General features: G+C 46.0%; 2 protein-coding genes across 5 annotated transcripts; one reads left to right on the top strand and one right to left on the bottom strand.

Moving 5' to 3' along the window:
- The first annotated feature begins 848 nt into the window (after positions 1-848).
- LOC113938530 (cystatin-9-like) lies at positions 849-5,528 on the top strand. Its single transcript, XM_035729024.1, has 4 exons — positions 849-884; positions 2,349-2,627; positions 4,419-4,532; positions 5,439-5,528. The coding sequence occupies exons 1-4, from the start codon at positions 849-851 to the stop codon at positions 5,526-5,528; spliced, it is 519 nt and encodes a 172-aa protein (XP_035584917.1).
- A 20-nt stretch (positions 5,529-5,548) lies between these two features.
- LOC113937670 (cystatin-13-like) lies at positions 5,549-23,016 on the bottom strand. 4 transcript variants are annotated; one of them, XR_003524676.1, is made up of 5 exons: positions 22,810-23,016; positions 20,463-20,801; positions 15,759-15,872; positions 12,001-12,212; positions 11,283-11,790 (listed from the first exon to the last, which is right to left on the bottom strand). XR_003524676.1 is itself a non-coding variant. In XM_027622351.1 (4 exons), exons 2-4 carry the CDS (start codon positions 20,688-20,690, stop codon positions 5,674-5,676), a joined length of 360 nt encoding a protein of 119 aa, XP_027478152.1. In that variant the 5' UTR covers positions 20,691-20,804; positions 22,810-23,016; the 3' UTR covers positions 5,549-5,673. The 4 variants fall into 4 exon arrangements, 2 of the variants coding, with proteins under 2 accessions (XP_027478152.1, XP_027478151.1); XR_003524675.1 differs by having other exon boundaries at positions 20,463-20,804; XM_027622351.1 differs by lacking the exons at positions 11,283-11,790; positions 12,001-12,212 and adding an exon at positions 5,549-5,691 and having other exon boundaries at positions 20,463-20,804.
- Between the last annotated feature and the right edge of the window lie 407 nt (positions 23,017-23,423).

The following is a 23,423-nucleotide window of genomic DNA, read 5'->3' on the forward strand; positions in this document are numbered from 1 at the left end:
AAATCTGGGGGAGACAGAGGCAACCTGCACAGAGAAAATGGGTTTCTTTGGAAGAAAGAAGCACTGAGGCCTTGATGACTACAAGTGTCCGTGTCCCCCTCAGCTCCCCCCCCCCCCACCTTGAGTAGTAGAGCAGAGAAGGCTCACTGGTTCCTGGGCTGATGCCAGGCCAGGAGAATTCAGGGTCCTGGAACCAGAAGCTTCCAGCTGAGCTCATTGCATCTCCCTTCGCACTTCTTGGCCCCTGGATGTGCTGCCATGTGCTCAGCCTGGGGCCTGGCTGGATGATGTAAGCACATGCTCTCCAAAGGTGTTGCAGCAGGGGTGAGCCTTGACACACACTGGGCCTATAGATCCCTTTGTAGGAGTTTGTTCTAGAAGAGGGAGGGTGGAGTGAGGGAGAAACAGACACAGAACAAAGCCAGTGAGCTCCCAGGGATGGCTGAGTTGTGACCATTAGGTGAGCATCAGTGCCCTCTCGTGGTGAAGGTCCTCAAGGCTCAGTGGACACAATTCCTGTGTGCAGAGTCTGGGTTCTAGAGAGGGGCCCTCACAGCCTCCATCTAGAGCAGCAGATGGGGCTCTGGAAGGACTAAAGAGCACATCTTTCCAAACGAGGCTTCAGCTCTGTGCTTGTGAAAGGCTTCAGCATTTGTCTGCCACTACTTGTGAACTCAGGGGGACCAGAATGCCCTGAAAGGCCTGTGGACACCCAGAGCCTTGGGCCTTTCCCCAGCCAGAATTCTGACCCAGTCAGTCAGGCAGGCCTGGAAAGTTTGCATCTTCACCTCCTCCCAGGGACTTCACCTGCTCCCAGGGGATGCTGATGGTCCTAGTCTCTGGACCACATGTTGAGGAGCACAGTTCAGAGTGAGTCCCTGAAGGTGGGGGTGGGGGATGCAGCTAAATCACCAGGAGAAGTCACTCAAGTGTAAGGCAAGGTCTGGGGCTGGGGATGGTGTGTGGGGGTCACACTGGATCAGGGAAGGGGTCAGAACTCCATGCCTGGTGTAGGGTTTGCAGACCCCCAGGCATCAGTGACCAGATGGCCCTATAGACAGAGAGAAGGCTGCTTTGAAGCTGACAGCCTGTCCTCACTGCACAAAGGTCCTCAGAGCTGGTGTCCTTCCCAGGAATGGGGCCTCTCAAAACTCATTGTCACCCTTAATCAATGCCCAAGAATTGATTGATTCATGTTTTTCTATTTTCAGTTATTGTGATAAGTGTTGTATTGTGTATTTCTTTTCTATGTATTTATTTTTGTGCCTGATTATTCCTTCTTTGTAAGCAAAGTTTCCAGGTATTAAATTGCTTCTTCTATATTGTTTCACTTAAGAATTTTGAATTCACATTGTATAAATGTCCAATGTAAATGTTCTTAAAAATTGTTTTCAATTCTTAAATTTATGATGATTCTCTCTACATTGGCTTCTCCAGACACTAAACAATTGCTTTATCTTCTGATAAGTCCCAATCTCAATCACTCCCCTTTCCAAAAATGCTCTGTACCTGTTCACCCATCCTGGAAGCCCCTCTAGCCTTGAAACAGGTCACTTGGTGTTATTTTCCCCCTTCAAAATTATCCTATAGCTTTATGCTGCCATATATGTTTCTATGTAATGGAGGTATTCTTATTTTCTTCAGGAATGTGGGAGGATAATACTGAGGCTCCCACACAAGGCAGGGACTTTAGGCAGCTGAGATAGGTCCCTGTGTGCATCACTGGACAGTCCCCCTCCCAACCCTGGGCTCCCACCCCTGTACTCTCCTAACATGATATCATCCCAAGAGTCAGTGAACTAGTCCGCTCCACTACTCAAGGGGGCTGCGACCCAAGAGGGACAGAGTCACCTGGACCTGTCAAGTCTTCAAAACCTCTGGTCCTTCTGATGCATATGCATTTTCTCTAGGGAGGTTGCTTTCCATGTCCCACAAGGCTGACTCTTGGCAATTCATCCTTTTCAGCTCTGTTCTTATCTCAGTGGCCCTCACCCTACTGTTGTGTCCTGGAGTCACTTTCCACTTCTACCTCTTAGTCTTGTGTCCTTGTTTTAGCCTCTGATACTGGGGCCTCCAAATGATATATCTCACCAGTGGGGCGGTCATGGAGGGGTTGTGGCTGGGACTCAGCTACAGGGGACCCCTCCCACACATTGCTGGTTCTTACCAACCCACACTGCCTGGGACTGGTCCTCTCCCTTGGAGTGCAGGCACATTTTGCAGATTTGGATGGAGAAGGCAGAGTAACAGATTGAAGGAACAGAGTGTAATAACAGAGAGGAGGCCTGGACTCAAGAGTTATTTTGGAGCCAGTGAATTGGAACAATGCCCAAGGGATACTTGGGTAGGAGCCTGAACTGGGAAGGGCAAAGGCCGTGTGTGCCCAGACCCCTGCAATCATGACACATTGGCAGTGCAGGTGGGCCCTGCCCTGGGCCATGCTCCTGCTTCTCTTAGGTTTCCAGCTCCTGGTTACTCACAGATGCAATTCCCAAGAGGAGAAAGACAGTGACACGGAAAGTCATTTCCCTGCCACTGTGGAATATGCCTTACACATATTCAACCTGCAGAGCAAGGATATGAAGGCCTACAGATTGGTGCGCATCCTGAATTCCTGGAAGGAGCAGGTAGGTAACCACATTTTTTGACATAATGACCTGCACTTGCTATAGTCAAGGCCAGGGATCTTGTTCACCATCTGAAGTCCATAAAATACAGTGAAAATACAACTGTCCAGTTAGTGTTAGTTTTATAAAAGAAATAATTTGGAAATTAAACACCTTAGTCAGGGTCCATTCACATGTAGGACATATTTTCAATCTTCATCATTTTATGACATTATTTAATGACTAATACTTCAAAATCTGGACTATGAGGTGATAAAGATCCTGAGTAAGAAAAGGCCTAAAGAAGAGATCAGCTGGGGAAATATTCTAAGAAAACAAATACAAAAAGATCATTAGCAAACAGAGGAACAGACATAGAGAGAGGTGGCTTGAGAATGCGGGGAGTGAGGATTCTTCCTCATCCGGAGCAGAGCTTCTTCTCTGGTATCCTCCCTACAGTCTCCACCTAAGGGAATAAATGTTACTCTACACTCTTTCCAGAGCATTGTCCTTGTAATGGGAGTGTCTACAGAATGCAACCAGGAATGCTGTTTTCACATGGGCTACATCAGGAGCGGGTCTAGTCATGTGTGTATAGGTAGGTGTGTGTAAGTGTGTGTGTGTGTGTGTGTGTGTGTGTAGGTGTGTGTGTAAAGGTGAGTATGAGTAGTTATGAGTGGGTATATGTCCATGAATGAGTGTGTGTATGAGTGTGTTTGAGTGTATCAGTGAGTGTGAGAGTGTATATTGTAAGTATGAGGTTTTGAGTGAGTGTGTGTCTGTGAGTGGGTGTGGGTGTAGGTGAATATGTGTGTCAGTGAGCATGTATAGTATTGTGAAAGTGTGAGCACATGTGTAAGCACACATGTTTTATGTGTTAATGCGAATGTGTCTGTGTGTGTAGGTGTGGGTGTGAGTGTGAGTGTGTCAGTGAGCATGTGTATGTGTGTGTTTGAGTGTGTGTATGTATGTCCTAGTATGTATGTGTGAGTGTGCTTGTGTTGGGGGCCCAGGGCATTCCTCTCTGCCTTTGGACCTCTGCCCTGAGAGCCTGAGGAAAGGACAGTGGGAGCTCCACCCTGCATGGAACTCCAGCCTCTGTGAACACTGCTGGGCCAGGTCCCATCTGGTTCTGCTGCCTAAGCTCTCTCAGGCTGGACCTTTGCTCTGGGCTCCCTAGATATGCACTCACACTGAGTTTAGGGTGGAGTAGTGGAGAGTGGAGTAGGGGTATGGATGGAATGAAGTAGAATGGAGTGGAGAAGAGTACAAAAAATTTTAGAAGGCACTTTGTAGTAGGACAAGAGGTATCATTGTTTGTGTGCATGTGTGCACATGTGAGTGTTCCAGCAGCACTGCAGGGCATCTTCCTGTTCTCAGGCAGGTGAAAGGTGTCACAATGGGGCTATAGAAGAGTCTCCCACTCTGGGGCTGACATTACTCAGCAAAATTTTGCAGAGCAAATACCTTCCTAAGCACTCAGCACCTAACCCTGGGGAGTGCTGTTGTAGCTTCAGAAGCATGCTGGAAGTCAGGCTGGGTCTCCCTGGGGCACTTGTGGACTTGGGGCTTTAGGGTGTGATGTATGAATGATGTGTGCCCAGGCCTGCATCTACCCTGGGTCTCACAGCAAATGAGGGCCTCTTTGCTTGAATTCCCCAAGCTTGGCTTTACCCCCAGCAAGCTGTTCCAGGTCCAGCTCCCTATGGGGAGGAGTGTTTGGGACTCTCCCTACACTGCATGGATCTACACTAGCAGCTCTTAATGGAACCAAGACAGGTGTTCCCACTGTAATGTCTCCATGTACCACAGATAGAAGACGACCTGGCGTTCTCCATGGAGCTGGAGCTTCGCAGAACCGAACATGGGAAATTTGATGAAGACATTGACAACTGTCCCTTTCAAGAAAGCTCAGAGCTGAACAATGTAAGACACACAGCAGATCCCTCAGGTCACAGAGCTGAGGATGCAGCTTGGGACAGACATGGAGGTGAAGCAGATGACAGTGCCATTCCTAGGGACACAGACGAGTGAGGGAACTGCAGGCCCTAACTTGCTCACTGCTGGTGCTGCAGTAGGAGCCCAGCCAGATAGGGACAGGCCATCCTCAGGATGCATTGTAGCCCCTGGTCAATCTGGGAACTAACTCTGCCCACTCACCTCATTCCAACTGCCTGGCCCCCAGGCCATACCAGTATCAGATTGCTCCTGGCCATGAGGGTCCAGGTCTCCTGAGGCTGAGACAGGATGCCCCTTCTCTGAGCTTTATCCACCTCTCTTCCTGGCATTAAGGAGAAGGAGCATGTTGGGGTGGACAACATCACCTTTGCCCCTGTGGCTCTTTTGAGGTTTTGTTGGCTCTGTTGAGGGTCTGAGGTTATAAGGGTTGAGGAGCAGCCCACTGCCCTCCCTCTCATGCCCTGACCTGGGTCCCACTGATTTATAAGCTGTTGCTCCAGGGAAAAAGGTCAAGGTGAACCCCAACTCTGGGCCACTCCGCCTAGGGTGAGGGGTTCCTCTGAGTGAGATAGCACCCCATGGGAGAAAGCACCCCAATGCTGTACTAGGGCATGGGTCACACTGGGTCAGCTTAAGTGTTGCCCTGGAAACCACAGGGCTAAGGATGAGGAATTGGCACAGAAGCCCCTGAGGTCAGGACAAGGTCCCAGGTCCAAAACAAGGAGGATTCAGGTGGGGCTGCACCTGAGGGCCACAGCCTGCATCCCCAGGTGCTTAGCCCAGGATGGGTGGTTGGGATATGTGCTGTGTTCAGAGTTGGATTGTTTCCCACTACTCTCCAGCCACCCTCCATCCCTGTGCTAGTCCCCTCAGACTATCAACTGCTTCTTCACCATTAGTACTGTGCCCTGGGGAACACCCTTCTATCTCCTGTACAAGACCTGCTTGGAGGGCTTCCACTGAATGATACCATACCTTGCCTGGCTCTGACTGTTCTCCTGGATCCACTGTTTCTCTATAGGTGTCTCTTCAGTGGCTGTGCAACACCAGGCTCTGTTTGTTCTCTTGCAAGTGTCTGGGTCTCACTCCCAGGCATTATGGAAATTCTTCATTGTCCATTTCCATCCTGTAGAATAGATCACTAAACATTAGCATTTCAAGAAGCTTTGTGTAGCATTGGTTCCAGACAGAGGGGCTGGGTAAGTGAAGGACTCATCCTAATAGGGAAGTCAGGTGGGCCCAGGATGGGTTCTCTTCCCTCTCAGACTTCTGGGGTCATCTTCCAGGTGGCCCAACCTGGAAGCCCAGGTGCTTCTCTTTCTGGGCTCACAGAGGTACAATGACCATGACCCAGCAGGGGACACAGAATGCAAGATAGACCCAGACAAGCCCTCAGGCCCTCAGGACACATGTGGCCCTTGTCTTGGGAATCTTCTAAAAGAGGACTTGGGAATCTTCTAAAAGAGGACATGGCAAAATTTTTCTGTAAGTAAATGTAACTATTTTGGCCTTTTCAGGCCATATGGCCTGTTCTCAACTCCCTAATGTTGCCTTGAAAGTACCATAGACAATACTAATACAAATAAGAGTGTTGTGTTCCAGTCAGACTATATTTACACATACAGGCAGGGGCAGTGCTTGATCCTGGGGCCATGGTTCCCTTCTTCCAACCAGCCATCCCTCCAGTGTCCATGTAGTTGGACTACCCAGTACCTAACGCTTCCCATTCCTCCTCAAGATCTGCATCTCCCCCAAGTTCTGCTCAGGGCTTTCTCTGTGCAAGTGGCACTCCATCTGCAGAGTCAGCACACCTCATTGGAGAGAGGTAGGACTCAAGGACAACACTCCAACCCCAGGTAGGATGGCGACAGGCTCCCAGCTCCACAGAGGTTGTCAGAGGGAAGATCCACAGGGTTCTCATACATTCCAGTAGGACAAAACCCATGGCTGCTCAGTGGCCCATAACAACAGCCGCATTGACTTTCTCCCTCCTCTGTCTCCCTTCCCCTCTGTGCCTCTGTGACCATCTCCCAAATGAACCACCTGCACCCCCCAATTTGCATCTCAGGGTCTCCTTGGGGACTTAACAGCAGACATGTGGTGTTAGATATCTTTAGGGCTCATCCTCCATAGAGACCTGGATGGGCTTCCCAGGATTCCAGGCAGAGCCATGGGGAGACCCTAGGGGTGGGTATCCTCCCTGCCAGCCGAGCATCACTAAACATGGAGATAGCTGTGCTCTTGTCCCAAGCCATCCTGCCTGGTCCCAGACTTCAAGAGATTTCTGAAGACTCTCCCACCAACCACCCTCCTGTCTACTCCCACACTGGTCTGTCCTGAGTTGTGCCTCAATCAGCAGAAGGAAGCATAAAGGGGGCTCTCTATCCACTGTGATCCCAGCATGTTTTCCATAGTCAACCCCACTAATTCTAGTGAAGTCCCACCAAGTAGCTCCAGGAAAGGGTCTCCTGTGTGTTCAGCCCAATGAGGGGGGGACCTTTCCTGGCCCTTTTGTGGGCTCACCTTACTTCCTGGGGCTGGGGAAGCAGAGCCCACAAAGCAGGTATCAAATCATGGCACCTGGTAAGGACTCAGTAAATCCTGCCTCAGATCATACTTGTGGGGATTTGTTAATGGTTCTACCCCTCCCCCTTCCCATGGAAATCTACAGAAAGTTGGGGTTTTAGGGGCACCTGGGTGGCTCAGTCGGTTAAGTGTCTGCTTTTGGCTCAGGTCCCAGGGTCCCAGATCCCAGGGTCCCAGGATCAAGCCCCATTTTGGGCTCCCTGCTCAGTGGGGAACCTGCTTCTCCCTCTGCCTGCAGCTCCCCCTGCTTGTTATATTTCTCTCTCTCCCCCACCCACACACAAATAAATAAATAAAATCTTTAAAAAATAAAAAAAAAGGAGAAAAAGAAAGTGGGGTTTTGTCCCAGTTCCCACTGTGTCCCCAGGGCCCTGAGGATGAGTACAAGTTTCAGGTGCCCCAGTTTTGTAACAGGTGTAAGACTGAGGGACCAGTTCTTGTGGGAAGGCCCTTCTCCCTTGCCCTGTCCATCCTTGTTGGCTTGGGGTGGTCCTGCCTGCTTCTTTTCTGGAGTTTGTTGTTGAAGGAACAGGAAAGCAGGTTTCTGGATACTCAGTGTCACCCTGAGGTAGGTCCCTGGGCAAAGCCCTGCCAGAGGCAGAGGCAAAAGCAGGGGGTTGCTAGAAACACAGACCATCTACCTGGCCAGGTCCCAATTTCCAGAGAGGAAAAGAGGTCCAGCTAGTGGCTCAATCTCAGGAGAGCTCACTCTTCCCCTAAAATGTGAATCTTGTGTTGACTCTGCTGCCCTAGTACTGGCCTGTTAGCCTCAGTCTCTGGGTCAAGGCCTGCAACTGGGAAAATAACTATGCTGGTTATCAAATGCTCTACCATGTTCTGCTCTGCAGCCACTTCCTCATCTGTCAGGAGACAGTGGACACTTCCCTCAAATTTCCCAAGGTGTCAGAGTCACGATATAGCCTGGGCTCAATAAATACAGGACTGAACACAAAGTAACAACGAAGTGGAAAACTTGGGACAGCCTTGATGGATGCCCAGGCCTCTCCCATGGAGGCCAGAGGAAGGAGGAAAGGGTCTGGGACCTGGGGTAGTCAGAGCTGGTAGGTGACGTACACGGAGAGCTACCCCAGGAGCCTGCAGTCTTTGCCCTGTGAATGAGCCTCAGCATGACCCCACACATTTCAGAGTGGTCCCATCAGGGGTAGCCAGCCTCCAAGATGGCATCCACTGATCCTCATCTCCTGGTCATCATACTCTTGTACAGTCCCCTCCCACACTGAGCCAGAGCTAACCTGGGGGACGATTAACACAAGGAAGAGGTGATGGTGTCTGACATCCGAAGCTAAGTCACAAAGGGCAGTGTGGCTTCCATCTCAGTCTCTCAGAACATTCTATCTGGAGGAAGCCATACCAAGCACCCAGCAGCTCTGTGGAGAGGCCCACATGGAGAACAGAGATCTGTCAATGGCCAACACCAACCTGCAGTCATAAGTGTGAGCCACTTGGGAAGTGGATTCTCCAGAGCCAAATTAACCCTCAGACGAGGACAGTGTAGTCAACGTCTGAGTGTAACCTCAACAGACAATGACATCAGTCCCTGATGCTCCAACTCCCCTCGGATCCCAATACCTGATGTGGGATGCAGACCTGGATTTCTCCCAGGCCCTAGTGTAGCCCAGTAAGGGAGTATGTCTTGCTTGGAAGCTACATTTTTGAGTCTCTCTTTTTTTCAAAATTCTCATGATCAAAGGGAAAATGAGGACATGGTGACAAAGTCAATACTTCTGTCATCCGTGTATCTTCTAAAAAGCACAATTTCTGCAGAGGAGGGTGGAAGCAGGATAAATTCTCTCCCCCAGGTGGCCCAGGCTACAGATGTGGCCTTAATGAGGCTTTGAACTTTGGAAGGGAATGGGCCAATACTGAAGGTGCCTCAGAGATCTCTTCAGGCTCACATATGACACTGACAACTGTGTGCAAATAAAAACTCAGAAATCCGGAGCCCCTGGGTGGCTCAGTCAGTTAAGCATCCGTGGTTAAGCATCTGCCTTTGGGTCAGGTCATGATCTTAGGGTCCTGGGATCCAGCCCCACGTCGGGCTCCCTGCTCAGCGGGGAGCCTGCTTCTCCTTCTCCCTCTGCCCCTCCCCCCTGCTCATGCATGCTCACTCTCTCTCTCTCCCCCCCGCAATAAATACGTAAAATCTAAAAAAAAAAAAAAAAAAAACCTCAGAAATCTCATTAGTCAATATAACTATTTTGATACTGATTCTTCATTCTGACTAACTCAGTGCATCAGAAGGGCCCAGACAGTTTTGGAGAGTTAAACCCAAAGCAATATCCCTCCAATACTAGACAGCTGACCTTGGGTGTGGTCAGTAAAGTCTAGTTTCCCTCAGGTGCTTGCAACTATTATGGATAAGATGGAAACAACCAGCCTAGGGTGTGTCAATGTGTTAGGTCCCTCCAGGCATGGAACCACATTGTCAGGATTCAGAGGAGAAAGCCCTGCTCTAGGGGCTGCTAATGGGACCAGATGGGGCTGGCCAACTCCAGCTATAGAGCAAGAGAGCAAATGCCCTGGCAGTGGTTGGGGGCTGAAGGGCAGAGGTGGGCAGAGAAGTGAAAGTTACAGGTACCGTTCATATAGGGATCCCCATCCCAAGGTGGGGGAGCAATGTGACAAGAACTGGTCTGCCTCTGTTCCTAGAACTCCATGACCACATGGAGGAGGGAGGTTCTGGGCATGCCTTCCCCCAGAACATGGTTGCTGGCTGAGGTGAGAAAATGCAAGTGTGTCCTGTTGCCTGACCTTCCCCAGGTATGCCCCAGGTGGTCCCAGGCTGCCCTTCACAGTAGATCTGGGCTCCAGTGTGAGGTTGCTTCCTCCAGAAGCTCAGCTTGAGACAATAATTCAAGTGCAAGTGGTTTATTTGGAGGGGATTATAGAAAATACCAGAAGGGCAGTGAGGAAGTAAGAGTGGGAAGCAGCATGTCAGAGTGAGCAGACTAACAATGTGGGAGGTTAGGGCTCTGTCTTGCTGGGCACATCTCAGAAACTAGATAGAACATGCTTCAGTGTTACTGGCCAAGGGTCTGGAGGCTGGGGTGTTCCCTCCCCAGCACTCTAGCCACGTCCCATAGGTGGAGAGAAAGCTTTCAGGCAGCGAGGCTCAGATACAGGGAGTGTTTCCTTGTCAGCCAGGTGACCCCTGAGCTTTACCGGCTCTCACATGTCGAAGATGGCATGCATGCCCCTGTTCCTGTGTTACTGTTGACACTGCCCTGGCTGGACTTGACCTGTACACCAGTGCTGTAACTTCCATATCCAGGTTTCAGAAAATGCCACTTTCTGGTCATGTTAACCATCTTCATCATCATATCCCACCTCTCCACACATGCACACATACACGTACACACAAACACATATGCACATGTGCGCACACACAGTGGTAGCCAGCCTCCAAGATGGCATCCACTGATCCTCATCTCCTGGTCATCATACTCTTGTACAGTCCCCTCCCACACTGAGCCAGAGCTAACCTGGGGGACGATTAACACAAGGAAGAGGTGATGGTGTCTGACATCCGAAGCTAAGTCACAAAGGGCAGTGTGGTTTCTATCTCAGTCTCTCAGAACATTCTATCTGGAGGAAGCCATACCAAGCACCCAGCAGCTCTGTGGAGAGGCCCACATGGAGAACAGAGATCTCCTGTCAATGGCCAACACCAACTTGCAGTCATAAGTATGAGCCACCTGGGAAGTGGATTCTCCAGAGCCAAACAAACCCTCAGATGAGGGCAATGTAGTCAACGTCTGAGTGTAACCTCAACAGACAATGACATCTGGAATCACCCCACAAAGCCACCCTCAGATCCCTGACCCACAGACACCATAAGAGATTCAAATTGCTTAAGCCATTAAGGGCAGAGTGATTAGTCATGCAGCATTAGATAACTAATATATCCCACGGTGCACACACGCACACACGTTCATGCACAAAGCAGCCTACTATCCATGAGCCATTAATCACCCTTACATTGTTTCTGCTTCATTTCAAAACCAAAAGTACACTGCAAATCTACAAATAATCCAACTATCTTCCAGTTGGATCAGTTGTCTGAAACTGTTTCTAAGCCAATGGGCTGTGTCTTCCCTGGAGTCCTAGGCAGGGAGATTTCTGTGGAAATCCATGGAAGGAACACTCTCAAGGCAGCCAGACCCCTCAGAATCTTGCAGAAACAACCCATCAGTTCGAAACAGTTGAGGACTGCGTCCTCCAGTTAGTTCTCCAGAAACAGCTGCCAGTGAAAAGTAATTTGTGCTCAGAGTTCAGTGAGATAAGGAAACAGGTTTACACTCTCTTCCATCTACTGGTAGCAGATTGTCCTGCTAGTAGATGAGTGAGTCACCTAGAAGAGGCTGACCAACACTGTAAAAAGGCATCATGTTCTCAGTTTCAGCCCCTGAAGGGCACACAACAAAGCAAAAAGGCCACAGAAATGAAGTCAGTGGGTCAGCTTATTTAAATGTTTTGCAGGTGTATTTGCTTCTTTAAAATGGAAGTGAAAACAGTCGAACATGCTAGAAGATAATTAGATCTCTTCGCACTGTTTCTTCAGCATAGTGAACTCAAATTCCCAAGGTTTGGTTGCAACAATAAATGTGCAAAGAAACATCTAAAAGAGACAAAAAGAATAATCAGTTTTTAAGAAAGAAAAATGAAAAACAAACAGAAGTTTCTATTTCTGGGTGCTGGGATTTGGCTTCAGGGTGGCTAAAGGCAGCCTGAGCCAGTCTTGCCCCTGCAGTCCCTGGCACTGTTAGACCTGAGACCGGATGGCAGGGGAGCCAGCCTCACTCACCAGGATGGACCCTTGCCAATTCACCTCTTTGTGATCTGAAGCCATCATGGATAGCAGGAGCCCAGAAACTGGTTATTCTCAGAAATCCTCATCTCCAGCTCTGGCCCTCATCCAGCCACGCTGACTCGCCTGCAGCCTACTGAGACTGCATGCTGCCTGAAGGGCCCAGTGAGTCCTTCCCAGAAGAGGTAGGAATAGTACAGAGTCCTGCATGTCTTGGTGGGGCAGGTCAAGGTCTGGCCAGAGACAAGAAGCAAAATTTGTAGCCAGGGAACTGAGGGGACACATAGAGCTCTTTCCCAGGGCCTGCAGAATGAGCGAGAGTTTCAGACTGCTGGTGTGGGATGAGTTCACTTGTATCCCTCCTCTCACTCCTAAAATTTTTATTCAGTTAGAATAAAAATATAAATGAGGAATATCTCTACTACATCAATGGAAACATGAATGGCAACATCAAACAGAATTGAAGTTGTATAAGATACAAATACTGAGGGATCAGCTTGAGGAAGAAAATAAGACCAAGCTACCAGCAATCCAGACAGGCCATTGGAGAACTAAGGCCAGTCCAGATATTCATCCTGGCTGGAGGGGCATCTGGGACGGGTTCAGCTGTTTCTTGGCAGTAGTAGGAAGGGGAGGGAGTGGGCTTATCAGAGCGTCAACTAATTGCTTAACTTCTGGATCAGCCAAAGTAGACAGGAAAAAATCAGGAAACAGAGGAATTAAAAACCCAATTATCAGGATCAATCCTAAAGGACATATATTAAAAATCTTTAAGAAGTGAAAAACTACTGAGTAATTCAACTTCCAGGAACTTTGCCTACAAGGAAACAAAAATCACATAAATAGAAATAAAGAAGAATATTTATTAAAGCACTGTTCATAATAGCTAAAAGTTAGGAAAACTTAACCAATTCTCAGGGATCGGTTAAGTAAAATGTGGAACACAAGTAAATGAAATCACAGTTTCACTATATAATGCTCTCAAATAATTTTACAATTTTAGAAATCCTTACACTTTATTATTAAATGAAAATCTAGGTTATAGAACAGTATACAGTATGATCCCAACTACATAAAAATACAAATATAAAATATAGAAAAGCTAGTATAAATAACGATATATTGACAGTGGTAAACTTTACATAAGGGTATTTATAGTTGATTTTAAGTGACTTTTGAAAGTTCCAAATTTTCCACACGAAATGAATCAGGCTAATAACTATTTAAAATCATATCAAGTTTTAAATTTATATTCCAAGGAGCTCAGATGTTTGCCTTTTCTTCTTTTCTAAATCCCAATAAATAACTAAAGAAAGCAGATAAGGTCAAAAAAAAAAAAAAAAGAAAGCAGAGAAGGTTAAATCTATAGGAGCTCTGAAATGGGAAGGGACGCCATGCAAGGACAGAGACAGAGAAGATTCTCCTCGTGATAAGAAGTGGATGCAATCAAGGTGACAAAGTCTACTGAATGCCAGATGCTCTATGTAGAAGATGAAAGCATAAGAGAAAACCAAGAGAAAGAACTGCCTCAAAACCCCAGAAACCTTGAAGTCATCCTCAGCTCTTCTCCTCTAACTCTCCATGGCCAATCTATCAGCAAATTTCAACCAAGCCTTTCAAAGACATCCAGAACTGAGTACCTCCACCAACCCAAACAGCATCATCTCTCATTTGAGCTAGTCCATTAGACTCCTAACAGACTCCTGTTGATCTTGCTGTCTCCACCCCCTGCCCCCATGCTGGCTTTTCTCCATGTGTTTCTCCATGTCTGCATTCCTTCTATTTTTACCTGGAGTGTCTTGAAAGACCAATGACTTCAATGGGCTATGCCAATGAGCACACTTGCTCTATAGCTTCCACTGTCTGTGTCAATAGGCGTTCTGCCCTGTGACTTCTATAGATCTCATCAATGGGCACCCTCTGGCTTGCAGTTGAGTTTGGCCAAGGGGAGACAGACAGGAAGTGGGAAGCTGAGGAGTTGAGGTTAGGGGTTTCCAGTGACTTGACTGTGGCTCCTGACAGGGGCCCTCTGGTTGCTCCAGGGGGGAAAAAAAAAGACATTAAAAAGCAAGGCCTGGAAGTGAAAACGTGGATGATTACTAGGGATATTAAAATATTTCAACCTTACTAGAAATCAGGGAGCAACCAAGTGAAATGGTGGGGAGATCACCTTTCACATACATCAGAATGAAAACATTTAAGATTCAACCCCAAGGGCTGAGGGAAAATGAACAACTGTGCACACCACGGAAGGAGGGTGTGCTGGTTCAACCAATTTGGAGAGTAAAACGGAGATTGCAAGTCACGTGTGGTGGTCCCACCAGCGCTGAAGCCGCACGTGTGGCTAAATGGTAGACCCACTCCCCAGGGCACCCCAGAGGAGAGCCCCGAATCTGCTCAGTCTGCATGCACCCTGTCACTGCTACATTATGGTTAAAAGTGAAATTTTAAGATGACCACAAATAGCAAGATGGTTAAATATGACATAATACAGCCATATAAGAGCTTAATATGCAGTAATAAAAACAATTTTGCCTGATTTATATACACATTAAATGGCCCAAGAAATCATTTGGCATAATTAAATACTAACAGATTGTACCAACATAATAAATCTCAAAACATATTGTTGAGTGGAAAACAAGAGGAAGTTCCAAAATGTATGTACATTTTGAAAAACACACAAAACTCTGCAGACACAGATTAATTTTTTTTAATGGGTAGGGACACTTCTCAACAATTTGAGTGTTTATCTTAGAGAGAGGGGAGTGGAATGTGTATTTAACATTTTACTGGTTGAAATAAGCATTTTAAATTAATGTAATAAAATGACAACAGTTATAAAATCAAGCATATGGGTATTTGATATATCATTCTTAGTATCTACCAGAATTTTTAAAATGTTACTTAATTGAAAACTAGTTCCAGTAACTTATAGCTTACTCTCTAGATGTAGCCATCCACTTGTATTTGGTGTTCTGCTGTGGTGCCTACTATTCATTAGAATATGAAGATGTATTTTATTTGCACATGTCTGAGCAATTTTCAGGAACCACTAATCTGCCATTATTTTTGCTTAGCCATGTCTCATGCCAGCTTTAGGTATATACCAAATAGGTGAAGAAAATACATAAGACACAGACATATGCATACTTGTGTACACACCTTCAACTATGAAAGAGAAAAACTAGAAGTAACTTCTATGAAAAGATCACCAAGACAAATCTGCCCAGCCAAACCCAGCCCAGCTTTGCAGAATAGTGAGAAATAGTGAATGGGTGTTGCTTTAAGCCACTAAGTGTCTATGTATGTGTTGGCAGGAGTGAGGGGTATCAGCAAAAACTGACAGAAACAGTGCTCTATGTTTAGAACCTGGCTGTCCTTGGTCCTGAATATGATCAGACTATGGTTTAAAAAGGAAACTAGCATTAGGAGAAGGAAGGGAAAAATGAAGGGAGGGAAAAATAGGAGGAAGAGATGAACCATGAGAGACTATGGACTCTGAGAAACAAACAGGGTTTTAGAGGGGAGGGGGGTGGGGGGATGTGTTAGCCTGGTGATGGGTATTAAGGAGGGCATGTACTGCATGGAGCACTGGGTGTTATATGCAACAATGGATCGTGGATCACTACATCAAGAACTAATGATGTATTGTACAGTGACTAACATAACATAATAAAAAAATAAAAAATAAAAATAAATAAAAATAAAAAGGAAACTAGCAGGGTTGGTCCTATCGGTTTTCTCTGTCTGGTACACAGACCTGACCGAGGCCATACCTTTTGCATTTGGGGATCCTGTTGTAATAAGCAGTTTTCATTTTCTCCTGAAATTTTCTTGCACATTGTTCGGGCAATTTTGACTTCAAGAAAGTAGTCCAAACTCTCTGTGACCTGTCAAGAAGTAATTTAAGAATTAGATATCACAGGGGCACCTGGGTGACTCAGTCGGCTAAGTGTCTGCCTTTGGCTCAGGTCATGATCCTGGGGTCTTGGGATTGAGCCCTGAATTGAGCCTTGCATCAGGCTCCCTGCTCAGCAGGGAGTCTGCTTCCCCTTCTTCCTTTGCCCCTTCCCCTCACTCGTGTTCTCTCTTTCTTTCTTTCTTAAAATAAATAAAATCCTTAAGAAAATAAAAAATAAAAATTAGATATCATAAATGAATACATGATATCAATTGTCATCTCTAATAAATAAACATGTCATTGACCGCTCAGGGCAAAGAATGTCTCCCCACCACCCTCCTTCCCTCCTATAGTTTCCTTGCCAGAAATTTTGGGGTAACTGGAGGGGGAGGAATTCCTCCCTTGATCTCTCTCCCTTTGTCTGTCTATCTCTCATCATGGTATTGAATGTTAAATAATGACAACTGTCCCCAAGATAAAGCAAGAAAACTATTCCCCAAAGAATGTTTTCCTGGGAAAGGTAATGGTTTGCTTATCGGAGCTTGGAAAATAAACAGCAGTCTATAACATCTTCATACCTAGTCACTATTGGGAGAAGAAGACATCCCAGAACTGGAATTTGCTTGGAGGGTATTGCTTTTCTAACTTCCTTCCTTGGCAATTTTAGCAATCCAACCTTATTCCACATGATACACCCTCCCAAGTCCCTGACTTCAGGGCATCTTCCTCTCCCATGAAGAGCCCCCCACCAGCCCTTGTATTCCAGAGGGCCCTATGGGGAAATGGAGATGCATGATGGCAAATGGAGACTTTTATTATTTAAAAATGAGAACAAGGTAAGATTTTACAAAACTTAAGGGAGAGAATGCATTAAAGAGAATGACCAAGTTAAACACAATAACTGACCCTAGAAGAGTAAGAGATCATTTTGAAAACATAGTAAACATTTTGGACATTCTTGAGAAATTGCCTGGGCAATTGAACAAAATGGTAGTGGTTGGGAGAATTCTAAGGACGGTTTCTTGAATATCATATATACTTTAAAATTTTTCAGTTGTGTGTGTAAGCGTATATAAAGTGTCTGGAAGGACAGCCAACTGCTTCTGGGGGTGCCCTCAGGAAATGCCGAGTCAGATTGGAAATGCAAGAAATTGGGTCTTCGTTTCTATTTTTCAACTCAATGTCTTCCAGACATACTCCTAGAACATTTTTTTATGACTGGATAACAAGTTTCTCAACCTCAGCACTATTGACATTTGGGGCTGGATCAGTCTTTGTGGTAAGGGCTATTCTGGGCACTGTGGGGTGCTTAGCAGCGTCCTAGCCTCTGCCCACTAAGTGTCGGTTAGTGGCCCCCTCTGGTTGCAATCACCAAAAATCCTTCCAGGTATTGCCAAAAGTCTCCTGCCAAGCAAAATCCATGCCCACTTGGGAACCACTGCTTTATATTTGAGTAATATTTCCAAGTTAAAATTATCATAAAAACAAACTGCTCTGAATCATACTCAACAACCACCAACTGACCGCTAGCCCTAGCTTGACCCCTAATTGCCCAGAAAAGGGAAGAGGATAGGGGCCCTGGCTGCTGAGGCAGCCCTTCACAGCTTTCACAGACAAGGCTTCTGACTCTCCTGACCTTCCATGACCTCTTTCCTTTGGCTGCAACGTCCCACCACTTTACTCCATCCATATCACTCAGGCAGTAACATGTGCTCATTCAAAACAGACAGCCTGGGTTTAAATCTTGGCTCTTCTACATACTAGCTGTGTGTCCCTGGACAAAATACTAAACCTCTCTGTGCCTATTTCCTTTTCAAAGTGGAAGAAAGCAGTTCCTACATAATGAGTTGTGAGATCTGAATGAGCATATGAAAAGCAACCAGGTCTGGCACAAAGTAGACTGTATATACAGTTGACCCTTGAATGACGTGGGGCTTACAGGCACAATCAAAAATCCAAGTGGAACTTATGACTCCTCAAAAACATAACTACTAATAGCCTACTTTAGACCAGAAGCTTTACCAATAACATAAACAGCCAATTAACACATATTTTGTGTGTCATATATATTATATACCGTATTCTTGAAATAAAGTAAGCTAGAGAAAAGAAAATTTTATTAAGAAAATTATAAGGAAGAGAAAATACATAAATATAGCACTGCAGTGTATTTCTTGAAAGAAATTAGCATATAATTGGGCCCACGGTGCTTATTTTTACCATCATTCACCTCGCACAAAATCTGCAGCAGAGTCTCAGTTAACTATGAACTAAAGCAGGTAGCTGCAAACTTTTTCTTTAAGGACTGGAGGGTAAATATTTTAGGCTCAGAGCACACAATCTTGTCAGTATGGCACAAAAGTAGCCCTAGACTGCACTCAAATAATGTGGGTGGCAATGTTCTAATAAAACTTTATTTATAGACATGGAAATTTAAATTTTATGTAATTTTCATGTCACAAAATATCCTTTTTTTATTTCTTGTAACTATTCTTAGTTCATGGGGCATACGAAATAAGCAGCAAGCCAGCCTGGCTGCAGGCTATAATTGTCCAGCTCCTGATAGAGAGCTTTGTACTTTTAAGTTAAATCAACCAATAAGATATAGTTGTTCTCTTTATATAGAGCCTGTGTGTGTTACTAAATTTAATCTGAATTATCACCAAGTATTTTTCTTTTTGCTTTTGTTTTGTTTTGAGTTAATTTTGTTTGGGGGGAGGGAATGTTTCATTCTTCCTTACCTTTTTCTTTAGTGTGTTTTCCAGTGGTATGTAGATGGAAGTTCAAGGAATTTTAAATACCTCTGTTCTAGACTATTTTTGAACCTGTTTCTACCTGATTCTTTTGAATTCTTACCTGCATTCAAGAGTTTACAGTGAGCTGAGAAATAAAATGTGCATTCATGAAAAAACTAGCGCACAGTACAAAATGATGTATAATTTTTGAGACATGAGAATTCGGTGTACTTTTGATTAAATAAAGCAGAACCATCTATTTTTGGAACTGAAAAAGCATAGATAAAGACAAGTCCATGAAAGTGGAATAGTTCACTATTAATTAGTTTACTACATATAAATGAGCCCCCAGGGCAGTCGATATTCATGAGGCTTTAAATTGGCCACCCAGTGATGACACACATCTAGGCCCCAGGTGTCCACTATCCAAGAAACACAAACAACATAACCAGGATCACACAAAAGAAAAGGAGGAAGCCAAGGCCCACTGAGAGTGGAGGATGACCAAGGGGCCAAATGTCCCAGCCTCATAGGGACATGAAGCTGCCAAATGAGCCTTCTCTCCTGACCCCATTAAGAAAACAGTAACCTCAGCAAATTCCTGGTGACCTGGAGGGATGGACCGTAAAGGCTGCAGGGCAGAGGGTGGAGAGGAGACAGGGCTAGTGGAGGAGGAAGAGGAGCACAAAGACTGTCCCTATACAGCATGTCACTCCAACGTTGCAGGGTAGCCCCCATTCCCCATCAACCTCTCTCTCTTCCCTTCCTTAAACTCCAGCCAGACTGGCTGAACCTCCATTCCTTCTTTGCACCTACTGATTCCTCTCTGGGGTCCCCCCAAACCACAGTCCAATCAATTTTCTTGGGAAACAACATTGATGCAATGCTCTCTTCTATGATACGGACCGTATTTCAATTCCTCCAACTACATCTTTTATAGTTTTTTTTTTTTTAATCCAAGGGATAATACAAGACCACATATTGCATTTAGTTGTCATGTTTCTTATACCTCTTTTAATCAAGAAGTTCCCTTGTTTTTTCTCCTGGTCTCTCATGACCCTGATAGTGTTAAGAGGTCTTACAGAATACCCCATAATATGGATTCGTTCCTCATGATTTCCTTCAGGGGGTGGATCTTAGACAAGCATACCATGCACAGGTGATACTATGTCTTTTCCATGACTTCACATCAGGGGCACATGATGTTAGTTTGTCCCCAGTGTTGGTGACAAGCATTTGGTGAACAAGGTATTTGCCAGATTTTCTGATTATAAGGGTATGTTTTCCCTACTGTAATTAATTAATGAAAGAATCCCTGCAGCAATTTGTCCTCCACCACTCTCCCACCCAGTGGGACTCACTGATGATGTTTGCCTGAAATAGTTATTGCCATGATACCATGATGTCAGTCTTTTATATCTACAGGTAGGCGTTTTTCTGTAAAGAAGAGCCTTCCCTTCCTTTTTTCAGTGAAAGCTGGACTTGCACTTTCTTTGCCTTTTCACTGTGTTATAATTCACACCTATAATGACTCATTTGATGATATCAGCCCAAATTGTCCCAGACTTGACCCCCTCAACAGCCCTTCTTAGACCCTCACCTATGCTTTCTGATATGATTGTAATAAATTTTAAGTTATTTTAATGGCTATTTTATAATAGAATAATAAAAGATAAAGTGTAACTAATTTTCCTCCAAAACCCCTAAAATAAAATTAATATATATTTGGCTAAAGGCATCTCTCAGCTGTTTTCCACTCCCTGGGGTCTGTGCCCTCTGTGGATAATGGGCCCCCTCATGACTGCATCTTGGAGAGAAAGAGAAAAGAGAACATGCTCACCAACCTGCTCCTGGGATTTCAGGACCTTTACCACCTTGAAGGTGTACTTGTCTTTGCTGGTCTTATTATACTCTTTCATGGCAAACCACAGTGCCTGCTGCACATAGACGTAACTTTCTGGGATGTCTTGGAACTTCCTCACCACCTTCGACCTGCCCCAGGTGTGGATACCTCTGAACACAAGGGTCATAGTGGCCACCAGGAACAGCAGGCTCAGGCAGAGTCTGGCCATGGTACCTCAGCCAAGTGGGTATAGGTCTTGTTCCTTCTATCCTTCCAGGACTGGGGCAGAACATGGACTGGGCTGGCCCTGCTGCTTCTGCACCCTCAGATCTTCCTGGCACTGCTAGGGACAAAAGGGGGAGAACTTCTGTTAGTTTTGTGTCATATGGTCTTCTCTTTCTCCTTCCTCAAAGAGAAGGGAAGGGAAGGGAATTGGGCAGTCACAATTCAGAGCATTTTCCCATCTTTCTGGAGGGAGTGCACTCACACTCCTTTCCCTCCTTACCAACTGACCCCTGCCTCTTTGCCTGAGAGGTTCCCACACATCCAGTGTAAGTGTCTCTCTGTATCTGGTCTCATTGCACAAGAAGGCACAAGGACCTGCAACAGAAGCACTGCCACAGGAAGAAGATGGGTCTCGAAACTCATCTTGTTTCCTCTTCAAAAAAATGTATGAAAATCCTCAGCTGAGCCTTTGGCCTCAAAACTGCCCCCAGCATCTCTCCCATTTCCAGTCAGGTTCATTAGCAATCACACTGGGATCTGTTTATGGAGTATTATTGAGTCTTGTCAGGCCCTATAATAAGGATATCACATGTTTCTCTTATTTAATTATCTCCCTTGGGGCCACATAATGAGTAGTCCCTTTTACACAGGAGGAAAATAGGTCTCACAAAGAGGTCAAGTAAATGCCTCAGGCTACCTGTCAGAGTTTTACTTCATTGCCTGAAACGCACCTTCAGACCTACCTCAATCTAACAGATGAGTAAGTGTAGATCACAGCTTGTAATGTGCATTTGCTCTTGAGGAGATTCCATTCTCCTATAGAAGGTGAATCAGAATGTGTAGTTCATGAGACAGAGGCACAACAGTTAATGTGTTAAGTATAGATAATGAAGAAGCAAATAGCTTGACAGGTGTAGGGGCCAGGGGCAGGCCACATCAAGGGAGCCACCTGGGCATGAAGATTATTTTGATTTAAAAAACAATCAAAACCCAGCAGATTCAAGGAAAGTTCTTTACCTTCTCTCCTCCTCCAGCCAGCTAAAAAGAATTTAGAGGACCTGCTCCAGGAAGAGAGCTATCACCACAGACAACTACATTATGAGGTGAACATGCTATGGTAGACAGGGGGGAACCTAGTAAGGCCTGTTGGATCAAAGTCCTCTCTTTGTCTCATTGTTTCCATGGGACCAATAAGTATTTGTTTACCAAATATCTTTTTCTTTCTTCTTGAGGATTACATTTCTTCCCTTTGAAGTCCCAGACCCCATTCTCCTTTTCCTTAGTTCAGAATGACTTATATACAGTTTGCCTGACTGTCTTTGGAATTTCCATGTCTGTGTGGATTCCCCATATGTATGAAATTACATTTGATTTTTCTCCTGTTAATCTGTTGCATGTCAATTTGATTCTTAGTCTGGCTAGAAGGTCCTTGAAGGGGACAGGAAATTTTTCCTCCCCAACAGAGACAAAGGCAGAATCCAAAGGTTGTGTTCACCACAGACTAGTAGTAAGTATAGTTTGCCTAAGTTGAGCAAGGAATGTGGCAGCAGAACCTAACGACACCTGATATCCATCAGACACGAACTACACATGAGATACATGGAGCACAGAATATTCATAAGGTCTTATGTCAGCCAACCAGGGATGATGCCATCATGGCCCCATGTGTCCTCACCCCAGGAACCACCAACCAAATCCTCAACATGTCCAGCTGTGCCAGGCAGACTTACCTGTGTCTCTCCTCAGGGCCAGTGGGTGTTTCCGACATGTTACACAGGCTTTGCTCAAACCCTCACTCTGGGCCCCTTAACCCCATCAGCAAGGAGACTGAAGCAGCAAAGAGCATCACAGGCCCAGGGTCTGGGCAACATGGCCTTTGTGTCTCCCCAGCTTGCCCCCATACCTGAAGTGTGTTAACTTGCTTCCTTTCCCCACCTAGCCTCTTGCCCAGTGGTTTGATGGTTTGCACTTACTTGATATACATGGGATTTGCTTGAGCAGCTAACTTTGGCCTGTGAGACTTTCTACTCCATAATGTCTGAATGTGTTGCCCAGGGCACACTTGGAGGCCATCCTGGCATTATAGTCCTTCCCCACCCAGTACAGCTATACCCCAGACCCACCTCAGAACCAAGTTCTTCACCACACTCCTGCTTGCTGAGACTTGAGCTGGCTGTCCTTACCCACAGGTGATATCTTTCTCCTTCTGAGGACTTGAGCTTTGACCAGCTCCCCTCGTGGGCCACTCTCTGTCCCAGCACACTCAGTTCTTGCCCCTGCACCTGGTCAGAGTGTTAGTTAGGCCTGAGTCAGGGATGCTTCTGCGCTCTGGCTACACTGTCTGGCCAGGTGGTCACATCTATGGGCCCTTTGTGAGGTAAGCCCAGCCCCTCTGATGCTGTTCAAGGGCAGGGTACCTCTAACAGGTCCCTCAGCTCTCAGAGCCCCACAGGCTCAGCAAGACCAGCAGTATCTAGCCCTAATGCAGAAATCTTGCTTGTTTCACACCTCTTGGCTTTCTAAATTCCTGGGCTTAGGACTGAACTCCTTGGAAATGAAAGCACCTCCATGGTCATTTCTGTCAGGGTTCTGTTATATGACTCCATAGTCCTAGAGGCAGGATGAGGCACCAAATGGCCAGGCTCAGGGAATCTGGGACTGAGAGGCACTTGGGGAGGTAATGCTTATGGCTAGCAAGAGCTGCCCCCAGAAACACCAAGTAGAAAGCATCGTTTGG

This window comes from Zalophus californianus, chromosome 8, assembly GCF_009762305.2.
Source record: "Zalophus californianus isolate mZalCal1 chromosome 8, mZalCal1.pri.v2, whole genome shotgun sequence".
NCBI lineage: Eukaryota > Metazoa > Chordata > Mammalia > Carnivora > Otariidae > Zalophus > Zalophus californianus.

Coding starts and splice junctions, on each gene's coding strand:
- LOC113938530 (XM_035729024.1), top strand. CDS start 849: ATGTTGAGGAGCACAGTTCAGAGTGAGTCCCTGAAG. Junction 885..2,348: donor TTCAGAGTGAGTCCCTGAAG/GTGGGGGTGGGG, acceptor ATACTTGGGTAG/GAGCCTGAACTGGGAAGGGC. Junction 4,533..5,438: donor AAAGCTCAGAGCTGAACAAT/GTAAGACACACA, acceptor TAGTCCCCTCAG/ACTATCAACTGCTTCTTCAC.
- LOC113937670 (XM_027622350.1), bottom strand. CDS start 20,690: ATGGCCAGACTCTGCCTGAGCCTGCTGTTCCTGGTGGCCACTATGACC. Junction 15,873..20,462: donor TCCTGAAATCCCAGGAGCAG/GTTGGTGAGCAT, acceptor ACTTCTTGACAG/GTCACAGAGAGTTTGGACTA. Junction 11,791..15,758: donor AGGATCCCCAAATGCAAAAG/GTATGGCCTCGG, acceptor TGTCTCTTTTAG/ATGTTTCTTTGCACATTTAT.